The sequence below is a fragment of the Oncorhynchus tshawytscha genome, unplaced genomic scaffold (assembly GCF_018296145.1).
Source record: "Oncorhynchus tshawytscha isolate Ot180627B unplaced genomic scaffold, Otsh_v2.0 Un_scaffold_1349_pilon_pilon, whole genome shotgun sequence".
Lineage (NCBI taxonomy): Eukaryota > Metazoa > Chordata > Actinopteri > Salmoniformes > Salmonidae > Oncorhynchus > Oncorhynchus tshawytscha.
Genome location: NW_024609805.1, coordinates 170,440 through 187,500, shown reverse-complemented (window position 1 = coordinate 187,500; position 17,061 = coordinate 170,440). Strand labels below are relative to the sequence as shown.

General features: G+C 43.7%; 1 protein-coding gene across 1 annotated transcript in view; it reads left to right on the top strand.

Annotated features, from left to right (window-relative positions):
• The first annotated feature begins 7,404 nt into the window (after window positions 1-7,404).
• Window positions 7,405-17,061, top strand: part of cdhr5a (cadherin-related family member 5a) — a 31,121-nt gene continuing 21,464 nt past the window's right edge. Inside the window, exons 1-2 of the mRNA XM_042318397.1 lie at window positions 7,405-7,571; window positions 16,722-16,894. Of these exons, the coding sequence (XP_042174331.1) occupies window positions 7,472-7,571; window positions 16,722-16,894 (273 nt within the window). The 5' untranslated portion in view covers window positions 7,405-7,471. The remainder of the gene's footprint in view (window positions 7,572-16,721; window positions 16,895-17,061) is intronic.

Here is a 17,061-nt window from a genome sequence, read left to right as displayed (position 1 = left end):
CTCAGACAACAACAGACCAGGCAATGATCCTGTCCCAAACAGGACTCATACATGGCCGACCTAGACAAGCGTCCTTAGACAACAACAGACCAGGCAGTGATCCTGTCCCAAACAGGACTCATACATGGCTGACCTCGTCTAACTCTAACCCTAACCCCTCCCAAGTAGGACTCATACATGGCTGACCTCGTCTAACTCTAACCCTAACCCGGGGTGAGCCTCCAGCCACTGGTCCTGTCCCAAACAGGACTCATACATGGCTGACCTCGTCTAACTCTAACCCTAACCCGGGGTGAGCCTCCAGCCACTGTAAGCAGCTACTGTAGATTAGTGCAAAGCATTCTGGGAGGGAGTCTTAAGACTGCTGAGGCTCATTTGCTGCTGTTGACACTGTGTTGCCCTGGGCTGTGTACCTCTATACTGGAGCTGCGTACTGTATGAGACTGACTGGGTCCTGGACCGGGTCGTATTCCTACTGTATGAGACTGACTGGGTCCTGGGCCCGGGTTGTATTCCTACTGTATAAGACTGACTGGGTCCTGGACCGGGTCGTATTCCTACTGTACAAGACTGACTGGGTATAGAACCTGGGCCCGGGTCATATTCCTACTGTATAAGACTGACAGGCACCTGGACCGGGTTGTTTTTCTACTGTATGAGACTGACTGGGTATAGAACCTGGGCCTGGGTCGTATTCCTACTGTATGAGACTGACTGGGTATGAAACCTGGGCCCGGGTCGTATTCTTACTGTATAAGACTGACTGGGTATGGAACCTGGGCCCGGGTCGTATTCCTACTGTATGAGACTGACTGGGTATGAAACCTGGGCCCGGGTCGTATTCCTACTGTATGAGACTGACTGGGTATGAAACCTGGGCCCGGGTCGTATTCCTACTGTATGAGACTGACTGGGTATGAAACCTGGGCCCGGGTTGTATTTTTACTGTATGAGACTGACTGGGTATAGAACCTGGGCCCGGGTCGTATTCCTACTGTATAAGACTGATTGGCACCTGGACCTGGGTTGTTTTTCTACTGTATAAGACTGACTGGGTATGGAACCTGGGCCCGGGTCGTATTTCTACTGTATAAGACTGGCTGGGTATGAAACCTGGGCCCGGGTCGTATTCTTACTGTATAAGACTGACTGGGTATAGAACCTGGGCCCGGGTTGTGTTTCTACTTTATGAGACTGACTGGGTATGGAACCTGGGCCCGGGTCGTATTCCTACTGTATAAGACTGAATGGGTATGGAACCTGGGCCAGGGTCGTATTCCTACTGTATGAGACTGACTGGGTATGGAACCTGGGCCTGGGTCGTATTCCTACTGTATGAGACTGACTGGGTATGGAACCTGGGCCAGGGTCGTATTCCTACTGTATGAGACTGACTGGGTATGGAACCTGGGCCTGGGTCGTATTCCTACTGTATGAGACTGACTGGGTATGGAACCTGGGCCTGGGTCGTATTCCTACTGTATGAGACTGACTGGGTATGGAACCTGGGCCTGGGTCGTATTCCTACTGTATGAGACTGACTGGGTATGGAACCTGGGCCTGGGTCGTATTCCTACTGTATGAGACTGACTGGGTATGGAACCTGGGCCCGGGTCGTATTCCTACTGTATAAGACTGAATGGGTATGGAACCTGGGCCAGGGTCGTATTCCTACTGTATGAGACTGACTGGGTATGGAACCTGGGCCAGGGTCTTGGGTCTTGTCTTGGACCTGTAAAGGCAGGGATAATCAAATGCTATCCTGGAAACGGCCTGTCTGACAGTCTCACTGTTTAGATTGTTTACCTTGTCTGATTAAAATGATTAGGCCTGTCAGTGCATGTTGACGGGTCACATAGCAACAGCGGAATCAAATCTCACTCAGAACAGTCATACCCCTAGTGCCAGTGTGGGATAATGTGGGATAATGGGATGATATTCCTACTGCAATCTATTGCTGTGATTGGTTTGAGTGGGCTAGATTGTTCAGCTAGTCTGTGAGACTGTTCTTAGTTCATCGCCCAGCCTATTCCTGCTTTATGTAACTTGAAATTTAAACTATGTTAAAAATGAAAGTGCTGTTTACTGTATCCACAGGCTGTTCTATTCTAACCTCTACTGTGCTGCTCTCTGCTGGTGGTAGTGGTTACTGCAGCCCTGTCTGTCTCACCATGCCACAGCCCTTGGATGGAAAAATGAAGCTTCATTACATATTCACAATGACATCACACCTCCCCAGTCTCCTGGTTACACAGCCCTTTACATGAGAGACAATGAACTATTCTCGATTTCACCTTTTTAAAGTGTCAACAATTTTTACATTTCATTTTAAGTCCAGTGCTTGACTTGGATTGAAATAGGTGGTGGTACTGATTATATACTGTATGTAGGTGCAGGACCTCCACAATACTTTTGACCTGATAAGAGGTTCTGGAACTCCACAATACTTTTGACCTGATAAGAGGTTCTGGAACTCCACAATACTTTTGACCTGATAAGAGGTTCTGGAACTCCACAATACTTTTGACCTGATAAGAGGTTCCAGAACTCCACAATACTTTTGACCTGATAAGAGGTTCTGGAACTCCACAATACTTTTGACCTGATAAGAGGTTCTGGAACTCCACAATACTTTTGACCTGATAAGAGGTTCTGGAACTCCACAATACTTTTGACCTGATAAGAGGTTCTGGAACTCCACAATACTTTTGACCTGATAAGAGGTTCCAGAACTCCACAATACTTTTGACCTGATAAGAGGTTCTGGAACTCCACAATACTTTTGACCTGATAAGATGTTCTGGAACTCCACAATACTTTTGACCTCATAAGAGGTTCTGGAACTCCACAATACTTTTGACCTCATAAGAGGTTCTGGAACTCCACAATACTTTTGACCTGATATGAGGTTCTGGAACTCCACAATACTTTTGATCTGATAAGAGGTTCTGGAACTCCACAATACTTTTGACCTCATAAGAGGTTCTGGAACTCCACAATACTTTTGACCTCATAAGAGGTTCTGGAACTCCACAATACTTTTGACTTGATAAGAGGTTCCAGAACTCCACAATACTTTTGACCTGATAAGAGGTTCTGGAACTCCACAATACTTTTGACCTCATAAGTGGTTCCAGAACTCCACAATACTTTTGACCTGATAAGAGGTTCTGGAACTCCACAATACTTTTGACCTGATAAGAGGTTCTGGAACTCCACAATACTTTTGACCTGATAAGAGGTTCTGGAACTCCACAATACTTTTGACCTGATAAGAGGTTCTGGAACTCCACAATACTTTTGACCTGATAAGAGGTTCCAGAACTCCACAATACTTTTGACCTCATAAGAGGTTCCGGAACTCAGTAGAACATTTGATGTGCTGGCCCTGTACTCCGTTCCTGTGAGCTCCTGACCAAGTCAAGCACTGGGTAGTCAGGTAAATCAATTCAATTCAGCCAGGTAAGTCATTCAGTTCAATCTGAAATGACATGAAGAATGAGACCACACTGTTCCAAGCCAACAGCTGGGTGTTCCTAGGGGCTCCCTCCTTCTTATAGCCTGTCATTATACCATGGTGTCTGGTGTTTGGCAGCCTGCCACAAATCAACGTGTTTGTTTCATATGACACTATGACACTGTGTGTCTGTTATTCCCACACACAGCAGGTCTATAGTGGGGGGTGGACGGGCGTGGGAGAGGTGTGTGAAGTGTGTGTGTGTGTGTGTGTGTGTGTGCGTGTGCGTGTGTGTGTGTGTGTGTGTGTGTGTGTGGAGGAGTGATACAGTGCCTTGCGAAAGTATTCGGCCCCCTTGAACTTTGCGAACTTTTGCCACATTTCAGGCTTCAAACATAAAGATATAAAACTGTATTTTTTTGTGAAGAATCAACAACAAGTGGGACACAATCATGAAGTGGAACGACATTTATTGTATATTTCAAACTTTTTTAACAAATCAAAAACTGAAAAATTGGGCGTGCAAAATTATTCAGCCCCTTTACTTTCAGTGCAGCAAACTCTCTCCAGAAGTTCAGTAAGGATCTCTGAATGATCCAATGTTGACCTAAATGACTAATGATGATAAATACAATCCACCTGTGTGTAATCAAGTCTCCGTATAAATGCACCTGCACTGTGATAGTCTCAGAGGTCCGTTAAAAGCGCAGAGAGCATCATGAAGAACAAGGAACACACCAGGCAGGTCCGAGATACTGTTGTGAAGAAGTTTAAAGCCGGATTTGGATACAAAAAGATTTCCCAAGCTTTAAACATCCCAAGGAGCACTGTGCAAGCGATAATATTGAAATGGAAGGAGTATCAGACCACTGCAAATCTACCAAGATCTGGCCGTCCCTCTAAACTTTCAGCTCATACAAGGAGAAGACTGATCAGAGATGCAGCCAAGAGGCCCATGATCACTCTGGATGAACTGCAGAGATCTACAGCTGAGGTGGGAGACTCTGTCCATAGGACAACAATCAGTCGTATATTGCACAAATCTGGCCTTTATGGAAGAGTGGCAAGAAGAAAGCCATTTCTTAAAGATATCCATAAGTGTTGTTTAAAGTTTGCCACAAGCCACCTGGGAGACACACCAAATATGTGGAAGAAGGTGCTCTGGTAAGATGAAACCAAAATGGAACTTTTTGGCAACAATGCAAAACGTTATGTTTGGCGTAAAAGCAACACAGCTCATCACCCTGAACACACCATCCCCACTGTCAAACATGGTGGTGGCAGCATCATGGTTTGGGCCTGATTTTCTTCAGCAGGGACAGGGAAGATGGTTAAAATTGATGGGAAGATGGATGGAGCCAAATACAGGACCATTCTGGAAGAAAACCTGATGGAGTCTGCAAAAGACCTGAGACTGGGACGGAGATTTGTCTTCCAACAAGACAATGATCCAAAACATAAAGCAAAATCTACAATGGAATGGTTCAAAAATAAACATATCCAGGTGTTAGAATGGCCAAGTCAAAGTCCAGACCTGAATCCAATCGAGAATCTGTGGAAAGAACTGAAAACTGCTGTTCACAAATGCTCTCCATCCAACCTCACTGAGCTCGAGCTGGTTAGACCAGACTGGTTAGATCTGACTGGTTAGATCTGACTGGTTAGATCTGACTGGTTAGACCTGACTGGTTAGATCTGACTGGTTAGATTTGACTGGTTAGATTTGACTGGTTAGATTTGACTGGTTAGATCTGACTGGTTAGATCTGACTGGTTAGACCAGACTGGTTAGATCTGACTGGTTAGACCAGACTGGTTAGATCTGACTGGTTAGACCTGACTGGTTAGATTTGACTGGTTAGACCAGACTGGTTAGATCTGACTGGTTAGACCAGACTGGTTAGATCTGACTGGTTAGACCTGACTGGTTAGATCTGACTGGTTAGACCAGACTGGTTAGACCAGACTGGTTAGACCAGACTGGTTAGATCTGACTGGTTAGACCTGACTGGTTAGATCTGACTGGTTAGACCTGACTGGTTAGACCTGACTGGTTAGACTGGTTAGACTGACTGGTTAGACCTGACTGGTTAGACCTGACTGGTTAGATCTGACTGGTTAGACCTGACTGGTTAGATCTGACTGGTTAGATCTGACTGGTTAGACCTGACTGGTTAGACCTGACTGGTTAGACCTGACTGGTTAGATCTGACTGGTTAGACCTGACTGGTTAGATTTGACTGGTTAGACCAGACTGGTTAGACCAGACTGGTTAGATCTGACTGGTTAGACCTGACTGGTTAGATTTGACTGGTTAGATGGTTAGATGACTGGTTAGATCTGACTGGTTAGATCTGACTGGTTAGACCTGACTGGTTAGACCTGACTGGTTAGACCTGACTGGTTAGACCTGACAGGTTAGACCTGACTGGTTAGACCTGACTGGTTAGACCTGACTGGTTAGACCTGACTGGTTAGACCTGACAGGTTAGACCTGACAGGTTAGACCTGACTGGTTAGACCTGACTGGTTAGACCTGACAGGTTAGACCTGACTGGTTAGACCTGACTGGTTAGACCTGACTGGTTAGACTTGACTGGTTAGACCTGACTGGTTACATCTGACATTTCAGTTTCACGAATATGAAATACAAGGTATTCAAATACCTCATCCATCCGTCCGCCCGCCCACCCATCCACCCACCCACCCACCCACCCACCCATCCACCCGCCCGCCCACCCACCCGCCCGCCCACCCATCCATCCACCCACCCACCCACCCACCCATCCAACCATCCATCCACCCACCCACCCACCCGCCCACCCACCCATCCATCTATCCACCCGCCCACCCACCCATCCGTCCACCCATCCATCCATCCATCCATCTATCCACCCGCCCACCCACCCATCCATCCATCTATCCACCCGCCCACCCACCCATCCATCCATCTATCCACCCATCCATCCATCTACCCACCCACCCATCCATTCTCTATATAGAGCACTACTTTTAACCAGAGCCCTATTCCCTAAATAGTGAACTACTTTTAACCAGAGCCCCATTCCCTATATAGTGGTACGACGATAGACCAGAGTCCTATTCCCTATATAGTGTACTACTATAGACCAGAGTCCTATTCCCTATATAGTGGTACTACTATAGACCAGAGCCCTATTCCCTATATAGTGTACTACTATAGACCAGAGCCCTATTCCCTATATAGTGCACTAATATAGACCAGTGCCCTATTCCCTATATAGTGGTACTACTATAGACCAGGGCCCTATTCCCTATATAGTACACTACTATAGACCAGAGCCCTACATAGTGGTACTACTATAGACCAGAACCCTTTTCTCTATATAGTGGTACTACTATAGACCAGAGCCCTATTCCCTATAGAGTGATACTACTATAGACCAGAGCCCTATTCCCTATATAGTGGTACTACTATAGACCGGAGCCCTATTCCCTATATAGTGGTACTACTATGGACCAGAACCCTATTCCCCATATAGTGGTACTACTATAGACCAGAGCCCTATTCCCTATATAATGGTACTACTATAGACCAGAACCCTATTCCCTATATAGTGGCATTACTATAGACTAGGGCCCTATTCCCTATATAGTGGTACTACTATAGACCAGAGCCCTATTCCCTGTATAGTACACTACTATAGACCAGAGACCTGTTCCCTATATAGTGCACTACTTTTAACCATAAGGAATAGGATGCCATTTCATACACTTCCAGTGTAACCCCCTTCAAGCCGCAAAACAGATGCAAGTATTTTAGTAGGAGGCTAGCAGGCCACTGTTGGCAGGCTCTTTAGGCAATAATATGACCCTAAGATGAAGTCACAAACATTGCAACTGTAGTCGACTCCCACACGTCAGGCAGGGCAACACAGACAAAGCATTATGCCCAGTGAGTACCAACTGGTACCATCGTCTCCTCTCCTCGTCCTCTCTACAGACTTCATTTGTCGTGTCGTCTGAAAACCAGGACATGGAACTATATAATTATAAAGGAAAACAGCAAACTGCAAATATCCTCCTGGGTAGTCTGGTGCTGTTTTTACTTCCTGTACTTTGTCCAGCTGAGAAACGTGAGTAGTGATGGTTCTATTGTGAGTAGTGACGGTTCTATTGTGAGTAGTGACGGTTCTATTGTGAGTAGTGACGGTTCTATTGTGAGTAGTGACGGTTCTATTGTGAGTAGTGACGGTTCTATTGTGAGTAGTGACGGTTCTATTGTGAGTAGTGACGGTTCTATTGTGAGTAGTGACGGTTCTATTGTGAGTAGTGACGGTTCTATTGTGAGTAGTGACGGTTCTATTGTGAGTAGTGACGGTTCTATTGTGAGTAGTGACGGTTCTATTGTGAGTAGTGATGGTTCTATTGTGAGTAGTGATGGTTCTATTGTGAGTAGTGACGGTTCTATTGTGAGTAGTGACGGTTCTATTGGCCGCTTCGGTCAGGTGGTTATCTTGGGCTGTTGTTGAGAGGGGTTGTGGATTGTTGTTTTATTTTTTAATAGGGGGGATACACACAGTGTCCATCTTAGGTTACACAGGCTGATTTGGTTCATTTGGTTTAAAGTGAATAAGTCCCCCCCCCCCCCCCAAAGACATCCAGGATTATAGGACATTGCTTGAACATTTCATGAGCTAAAAAATGCATAATTAAACATGAATCAAATGCACTGTCCTCAAGCACAGTGCAATCTGACCTCTTATCAAAAATGGGTTTTATATATTGGTAACTACCTCTGTCAATGTTTCACAGGCCTTGTGGCCTGCACGTCATACTGACCACGGGCCAGATTCTGATTTAGGAAGTTGTGCCTTTCCTCCACGCGCTAGCGGTGCGCAGGTCAACTGTTGGCTCACCCACCCGCCATTGCTGATAACGCATCCGCAACCGCCAGACTCTATGTGATAAAGTGAAAATCTGAGACCCGCACCCAACCCTAACCCGCTACTATACAACATGTGCTGTAGGCTACAGTCAGAGACAGCAGATTTTTTTTTAACAGGAGGTGCAGGATATTTTTAGTTGTTGCCTGATATAGATATGTTTCTGCTTATAATTTCCAGCATGTTGGTAGGCTATTTGTTAGTCAACTTGTCTGTAATTAGATGCAGATTCTCTTCTGTCATTTATAAATGGACCTAGAAGATTAAATCAACCCTTTTGCTCAACAGAATAATGTGATCGATAGATCGATAGAATGAATGCTTCAATACAGTTGAGATCGGTAAAGTTTTCTCCGTCATCTCTGATTCTTTCTCGGAGCAAAGGCCTTTAGGGACCAGCGATAAAATGCAATAATTATTTTTTTAAACGGGAAAGATTTTCTGTGCAAAATGTCCACCGGTTTCACCGGTTAGAAATATATGAAAACGACCCAACATGTTTCTGATAAGATTTCAGTTTGGCTTAGATGCATATTTTATGTGTTTGAAATAGTATGAGGTTTAATAATGCTGATAAAGACAGCACCTTCACCTTTAGAGACGGTCCCTAACCACGTTATCAGGTTTTATGATGCTGATAAAGACAGCACCTTCACCTTTAGAGACGGTCCCTAACCACGCTATCAGGTTTTATGATGCTGATAAAGACAGCACCTTCACCTTTAGAGACGGTCCCTAACCACGCTATCAGGTTTTATGCTGCTGATAAAGACAGCACCTTCACCTTTAGAGACGGTCCCTAACCACGTTATCAGGTTTTATGATGCTGATAAAGACAGCACCTTCACCTTTAGAGACGGTCCCTAACCACGCTATCAGGTTTTATGATGCTGATAAAGACAGCACCTTCACCTTTAGAGACGGTCCCTAACCACGCTATCAGGTTTTATGATGCTGAAAAAGACAGCACCTTTGGTCCTCTCTTCTATAACATTAGACTACGGTTCTTGTCCTCTCTTCTATAGCATCAGACTACTGTTCTGGTCCTCTCTTCTATAACATTAGACTACTGTTCTGGTCCTCTCTTCTATAACATTAGACTACTGTTCTGGTCCTCTCTTCTATAACATTAGACTACTGTTCTGGTCCTCTCTTCTATAACATCAGACTACTGTTCTGGTCCTCTCTTCTATAACATTAGACTACTGTTCTGGTCCTCTCTTCTATAACAGACTACTTCTCTGGTCCTCTCTTCTATAACATTAGACTACTGTTCTGGTCCTCTCTTCTATAACAGACTACTTCTCTGGTCCTCCCTTCTATAACATTAGACTACTGTTCTGGTCCTCTCTTCTATAACATTAGACTACTGTTCTGGTCCTCTCTTCTATAACATTAGACTACTGTTCTGGTCCTCTCTTCTATAACATCAGACTACTGTTCTGGTCCTCTCTTCTATAACATCAGACTACTGTTCTGGTCCTCTCTTCTATAACATTAGACTTCTTCTCTGGGCCTCCCTTCTATAACATTAGACTACTGTTCTGGTCCTCTCCTCTATAACAGACTACTGTTCTGTTCCTCTCTTCTATAACAGACTACTGTTCTGGTCCTCTCTTCTATAACATCAGACTACTGTTCTGGTCCTCTCTTCTATAACAGACTACTGTTCTGGTCCTCTCTTCTATAACATTAGACTTCTTCTCTGGGCCTCCCTTCTATAACATTAGACTACTGTTCTGGTCCTCTCCTCTATAACAGACTACTGTTCTGTTCCTCTCTTCTATAACAGACTACTGTTCTGGTCCTCTCTTCTATAACATCAGACTACTGTTCTGGTCCTCTCTTCTATAACAGACTACTGTTCTGGTCCTCTCTTCTATAACATTAGACTTCTTCTCTGGGCGTTCCGCAGCTTTTCACTTATTTAATTAAACTCTGACATTGTTCTTTTAACCTCTGTGGTTCTACATTAACCTTTTATTCCCGTCCCATAAGCATTTGGCAATAAGATATGTAGGCTATTTGGTGCGCGCTGAAGTTTAGACTTAAATAGGCTACTAATAATGCCTGTTAGCCTAAAATAATGAACGAAAAACCTCAATGTAGCCTATAGATATAAATTGCACAATAATTCTACATTTATGGAATTTTTAAAAGGTTTTGTTTTCTCTTCATTCAATCCGCTCGCCACCCACCGGCCTTCATCCACACAATATTCCGTAACCCTGAACCCACCCGCGCCGCGGATAACGCGGAGACTGCGGGTTATGCGGTTATGAGTCAACCCGCCGCATCACGCCTTTCCTTCTCGCTTCTCCGTAGCTGATATTCAGACCTACCTTATGAAGGTGTGTAATTAACAGGGTTTTGCAGGTGTGGTTCCCTTGCGCTAGCTGAATAAATAAACCTAGACCTAAATTCAACAACTGAAAAGTCTCACAACTTGCTGGTCAACATATTTTCTCGTGGAGTTTTAATTCGATAAGGGTTTTCAGTACATTTATCTTAAGCCATCCCCTTAAATAGTTATTTAACCCATGGTAATGTAGGACGCTTCGTGTATATACAATTAGACTAGGGAGAATAGTGAATAGTGTACAATAGTAGGCTATGCCGTCGTATATTACCTGCACTAACCATGGCACTGTGTGATTGCACAGCCAAGTATCGCCCAATGTGTGTCGGGCTCAAACTGTTACGTCTTGGTCTGCCCTCCGTTCCATAACGATTTAATTAGACTACATGCACTGGCATAACGCTGCTTCTCTCGTCCCCAGCAAGGTGTAGACTGCTGATCGCTGTCCATGGTGCTGAAATTGCGACATGTCTATACGGCTGCGCAGCCTAATCGAATCGATTACAGGACTTGTGTGGTGCCAAGGCTTAGCTTCGTTTTAGCTAATGGGTAAATGTTTATTGGTAGACCTATTTGTTCGTCATTTTCTCTTAAAGCCTAACAGTTCACGAAGCTCTACAGGGTGTCCCAGTGCTGACATTTTTAGACTGTTGCCCGGTGGAAGAGGTGGAACAAGTACTCAAATGGTCATACTTGAGTAACAGTAAAGATACTTTAATATAAAATGACTCAAGTAAAAGTGATAGTAACCTAGTAAAATACTACTTGACTAAAAGTCTAAAAGTATCAGATTTGAAATGTACTTAAGTACAGAGGTGGAAAAAGTACAGCATTGTCATACCTGAGTAAAAGTATAAAGTAAAAGTCGCTGCTATACATCGAATTCCTGAAATGTAGCAAACCAGACGGCACAATTTTCATTTTTTATATATATTTTTTGGCAGCCAGGGTCACACTCCAACACTCAGACATCATTTACAAAGGAAGCATTTATATTTAGTGAATTCACCAGATCAGAGACAGTAGGGACGACCAGGGACGTTCTCTTGATGAGTGTGTGAATTTGACCGTTTTCCTGTCCTGCTAAGCACTCAAATTGTAACTCGTACTTTTGGGTGTCAGGGAAAATGTATGGAGTAAAAAGTACATCATTTTCTTTAGGAATGTAGTGAAGTAAAAGTAAAAGTAGTCAAAAATTTAAAAAAATAGTAAAGTAAAGTACAGATTCCCCAAAATACGACTTAAGTACTTTACACCACTACACAGTGGCAATAATGTAATTACTTGTTAAGTCAATAAAGTTCGGAATTGAAGTATTGCAGATTATAAAATAAATGTTTGTTGCAGCAGCATACTGATCAGCTACCAATATATATATATTTCATAGGATATACAACTGTCCTGTATAGGCTACCTGAACCTGCATGACATGAGCCGTCCTCGCGCTCTCTCCCATCTTGAATAGAACGTTGTTGTGCGTAAAACCAGTCAATGAATGGCAAATAATTCAGTCAGTCACCCTCAAAACACTAGTTTACTAGGGATTCTTTCATTATGCAGTGTACTATCTATAGCTATACACAGTATTTATAAACTTCTTATCAAAATAACATCTCAAATAGCCTAACAATAAGGGGGGAAGTAGTCTGCTTGAGGATACTGTATACTATTTATTGTTGAACTCCACGGGTTTTGTCTGGCTAATAGCCGTAACAAATGGGCTAAATTCAATTGAATTCAAATCTAATTTAATCCATCACGGCCTGTAGGCCCAAGTTGCCGACCCAACTGTTTTCTATGCTGAGTATTGCAAACCCAGACATTCCTGAGACATTGGGCATTATATGTCCATTGCGCTGCACATAATTAAAATTAATTGTTGGATGATGGATGCCAAGATATACCAGAGATAAGGGACCGTTGATATTGCAACCACACAACTCAAACACCGGTTCACCAGTAGCCTATGAACGAAATTGCAAACAACTTTGTTTTGTTCAAGCCCTCAAGAACTGTTGTCTGCTAAAGATGATGGTCTGTTCGCATCTGCAAACGTATGGGCTGTCCAGTACCCAGACGACCTGTCCCAAGAGCTTCCTATAGAGTTCATCTCTTTCCGTAACGTGTTGAGAGCGGGAATTAAGGAGAATGCGCGGATCAATTAAAGATGGTACAGAATAGAAGATAAATACTGTATTTGAAGAACAACTCCGTTCTGCCCATGTTCCCTGATGTTGCTATGGCAATCAAGCAGGTTTTTGTTTACCTTCCCTGTATTTGTTGCTTCTGCGAAGAGATCGTTTTCTAAATTGAAACTCATTAAGAACGACCTATGAAGCATTAAGCTCTGGGTCTGATATGCGCTGTTGAACACCTGAGTAAACTCCACTCATTACACTGGCGCCGTCATATCTTGACCACGACATATATTCACCGATACCCCCTTATACTTTCAATCAGTTCATTTTTTATTTTTTACCTTTTCAGTCACATTCCTGAAGCCCAATAAACAAACAATCACTCAGCGCTCTAGTACATATGGACAATAAAAACGTTAATGAATGACTCATTGGAGGGTTACTCTCAAAATGATTTATTATACAAAATACAAAACATAGATATCGATGACAGGAGCGTGTGCATCCACACCTCGTGGGTCTCCCACCTCGCGGGTAACGCCTACGGGTCCTTCTCTTTGTGACGTCATACCTCCGTCACTAAAGATCCTCGGCAACAACCACAAGGCCACGACGGCGTTCATAGAGGAGGCAAATGAAGGTTAAACGAAACAATGGAATTAATAAATGGAATGATAATGTCGGCTACATACCAAATGAATGGAACTAACAGTTGAATTTGAGTGTGTTTATTACGCCTACAGACTGTCGATACTGATGATGTCTATTATTTAACGTGATAGAAATAGGAGATAGAGAAAGTCGCGGTAGTCTATAATTAAGACATTCGAGAGTGCCCATCCCCGCAAATTAAAAGGTCATTTTAAAAGGTCATTTAAATTCTGCATAATGACACAGACTTTCATAAACTTTATTGTGGGAAACTTGATGGGTTGATATGCTTCAGTTTGTTGCCATATGACTGGTTTCACATTTGTTTCTTGCGATTATTAGATCAAATAAATCTAAAGCTAAGTGTCATTTCTATTTACAATCCCCTTGTCCAAACGGGTTACTCATTTACCTAGCTCTTATCAATAGCTCTTATTAATAGCTCTTATCAATAGCTCTTATCAATAGCTTTGATCAGGTTGTAAATTACAGTGTGTGGAGAATGGTGCTATTTATATAGAGAGAAAAAAAGTATATTATTTTTTCCACTTGGAACTGACAGGTTCGCTAGACCTTATTCATGGTTTCCTGGCGCATAAAGGTGGTGGAATTCTGAGGGAATTAAGTCGAGGTCAGAATACAGTGTAGATACACCTCCTCCATCACACCTTCATTAATACAGTGTATCTATAGACACACCTCCTCCATCACACCTTCATTAATACAGTGTATCTATAGACACACCTCCTCCACCACACCTTCAGTAATACAGTGTTTCTATAGACACACCTCCTCCATCACACCTTCATTAATACAGTGTATCTATAGACACACCTCCTCCACCACACCTCCATTAATACAGTGTTTCTATAGACACACCTCCTCCACCACACCTTCATTAATACAGTGTATCTATAGACACACCTCCTCCACCACACCTTCAGTAATACAGTGTTTCTATAGACACACCTCCTCCATCACACCTTCATTAATACAGTGTATCTATAGACACACCTCCTCCACCACACCTCCATTAATACAGTGTTTCTATAGACACACCTCCTCCACCACACCTTCAGTAATACAGTGTACCTGTAGACACACCTCCTCCACCACACCTCCATTAATACAGTGTATCTGTAGACACGCCTCCTCCACCACACCTCCATTAATACAGTGTATCTGTAGACACGCCTCCTCCACCACACCTCCATTAATACAGTGTATCTGTAGACACGCCTCCTTCACCACACCTCCATTAATACAGTGTACCTGTAGACACGCCTCCTTCACCACATCTCCATTAATACAGTGTATCTGTAGACACGCCTCCTCCACCACACCTCCATTAATACAGTGTATCTGTAGACACGCCTCCTCCACCACACCTCCATTAATACAGTGTATCTGTAGACACGCCTCCTTCACCACACCTCCATTAATACAGTGTACCTGTAGACACGCCTCCTTCACCACATCTCCATTAATACAGTGTATCTGTAGACACACCTCCTCCACCACACCTCCATTAATACAGTGTATCTGTAGACACGCCTCCTCCACCACACCTCCATTAATACAGTGTATCTGTAGACACGCCTCCTCCACTACACCTCCATTAATACAGTGTACCTGTAGACACGCCTCCTCCACCACACCTCCATTAATACAGTGTATCTGTAGACACGCCTCCTCCACTACACCTCCATTAATACTGTGTACCTGTAGACACACCTCCTTCACCATAGTTTGTTGTTGTTTGTGTGCATGTCTGAGGTCAATCCATTTTCAAATTCAGCCAATTCCAATGTCTTGTACTTTCTGAATGAACTGAATGTAAATGGAACCCCAACCCTTAATCTGTATCTGTTTCACCTCCTTTCTCATCGTCACATCTCTCTGTATGTACAGTTTCTCCTGACCCCTGTATCTGTGTCTGTTTCACATCTCTCTCAGTCTGCACAGTTTCTCCTGACCCCTGTACCTGTGTCTGTTTGATATCTCTCTCAGTCTGTACAGTTTCTCCTGACCCCTGTATCTGTGTCTGTTTCACATCTCTCTCAGTCTGTACAGTTTCTCCTGACCCCTGTATCTGTGTCTGTTTCACATCTCTCTCAGTCTGTACAGTTTCTCCTGACCCCTGTATCTGTCTGTTTCACATCTCTCTCAGTCTGTACAGTTTCTCCTGACCCCTGTATCTGTGTCTGTTTGACATCTCTCTCAGTCTGTATAGTTTCTCCTGACCCCTGTACCTATGTCTGTTTGATATCTCTCTCAGTCTGTACAGTTTCTCCTGACCCCTGTATCTGTGTCTGTTTCACATCTCTCTCAGTCTGTACAGTTTCTCCTGACCCCTGTACCTATGTCTGTTTGATATCTCTCTCAGTCTGTACAGTTTCTCCTGACCCCTGTATCTGTGTCTGTTTCACATCTCTCTCAGTCTGTACAGTTTCTCCTGACCCCTGTATCTGTGTCTGTTTCACATCTCTCTCAGTCTGTACAGTTTCTCCTGACCCCTGTACCTATGTCTGTTTCACATCTCTCTCAGTCTGCACAGTTTCTCCTGACCCCTGTATCTGTGTCTGTTTGACATCTCTCTCAGTCTGTACAGTTTCTCCTGACCCCTGTATCTGTGTCTGTTTCACATCTCTCTCAGTCTGTACAGTTTCTCCTGACCCCTGTATCTGTGTCTGTTTCACATCTCTCTCAGTCTGTACAGTTTCTCCTGACCCCTGTATCTGTGTCTGTTTGATATCTCTCTCAGTCTGTACAGTTTCTCCTGACCCCTGTACCTGTGTCTGTTTGATATCTCTCTCAGTCTGTACAGTTTCTCCTGACCCCTGTATCTGTGTCTGTTTCACATCTCTCTCAGTCTGTACAGTTTCTCCTGACCCCTGTACCTGTGTCTGTTTGACATCTCTCTCAGTCTGTACAGTTTCTCCTGACCCCTGTACCTGTGTTTGATATCTCTCTCAGTCTGTACAGTTTCTCCTGACCCCTGTATCTGTGTCTGTTTCACATCTCTCTCAGTCTGTACAGTTTCTCCTGACCCCTGTATCTGTGTCTGTTTGATATCTCTCTCAGTCTGTACAGTTTCTCCTGACCCCTGTATCTGTGTCTGTTTGATATCTCTCTCAGTCTGTACAGTTTCTCCTGACCCCTGTATCTGTGTCTGTTTCACATCTCTCTCAGTCTGTACAGTTTCTCCTGACCCTGTATCTATAAAAGAGAACAGCACTGTGGACGTTCTAGTAGCCAGAATCACCTGTAGTGATGATGTTCAGCTGACCATCACGGAGAACCCTGTGGAGGCTTTCTACCTGCGGGGGACGGACCTCATCGCCAAGAGAGGACTGGACTTTGAGGTGAGAGCTCAGGGGCAATGTATCAAGCTGATCTAGGATCCGTTTTGCTTTGTAGAATACAAAGAATACAAGCTTGGGGGGGCTGATCCTGGATCAGAACTCAGCGTCAGAACTTAACATTCATAGCAATTTTTAACATGTCACAAAGTGCATTTATTTTAAATCTG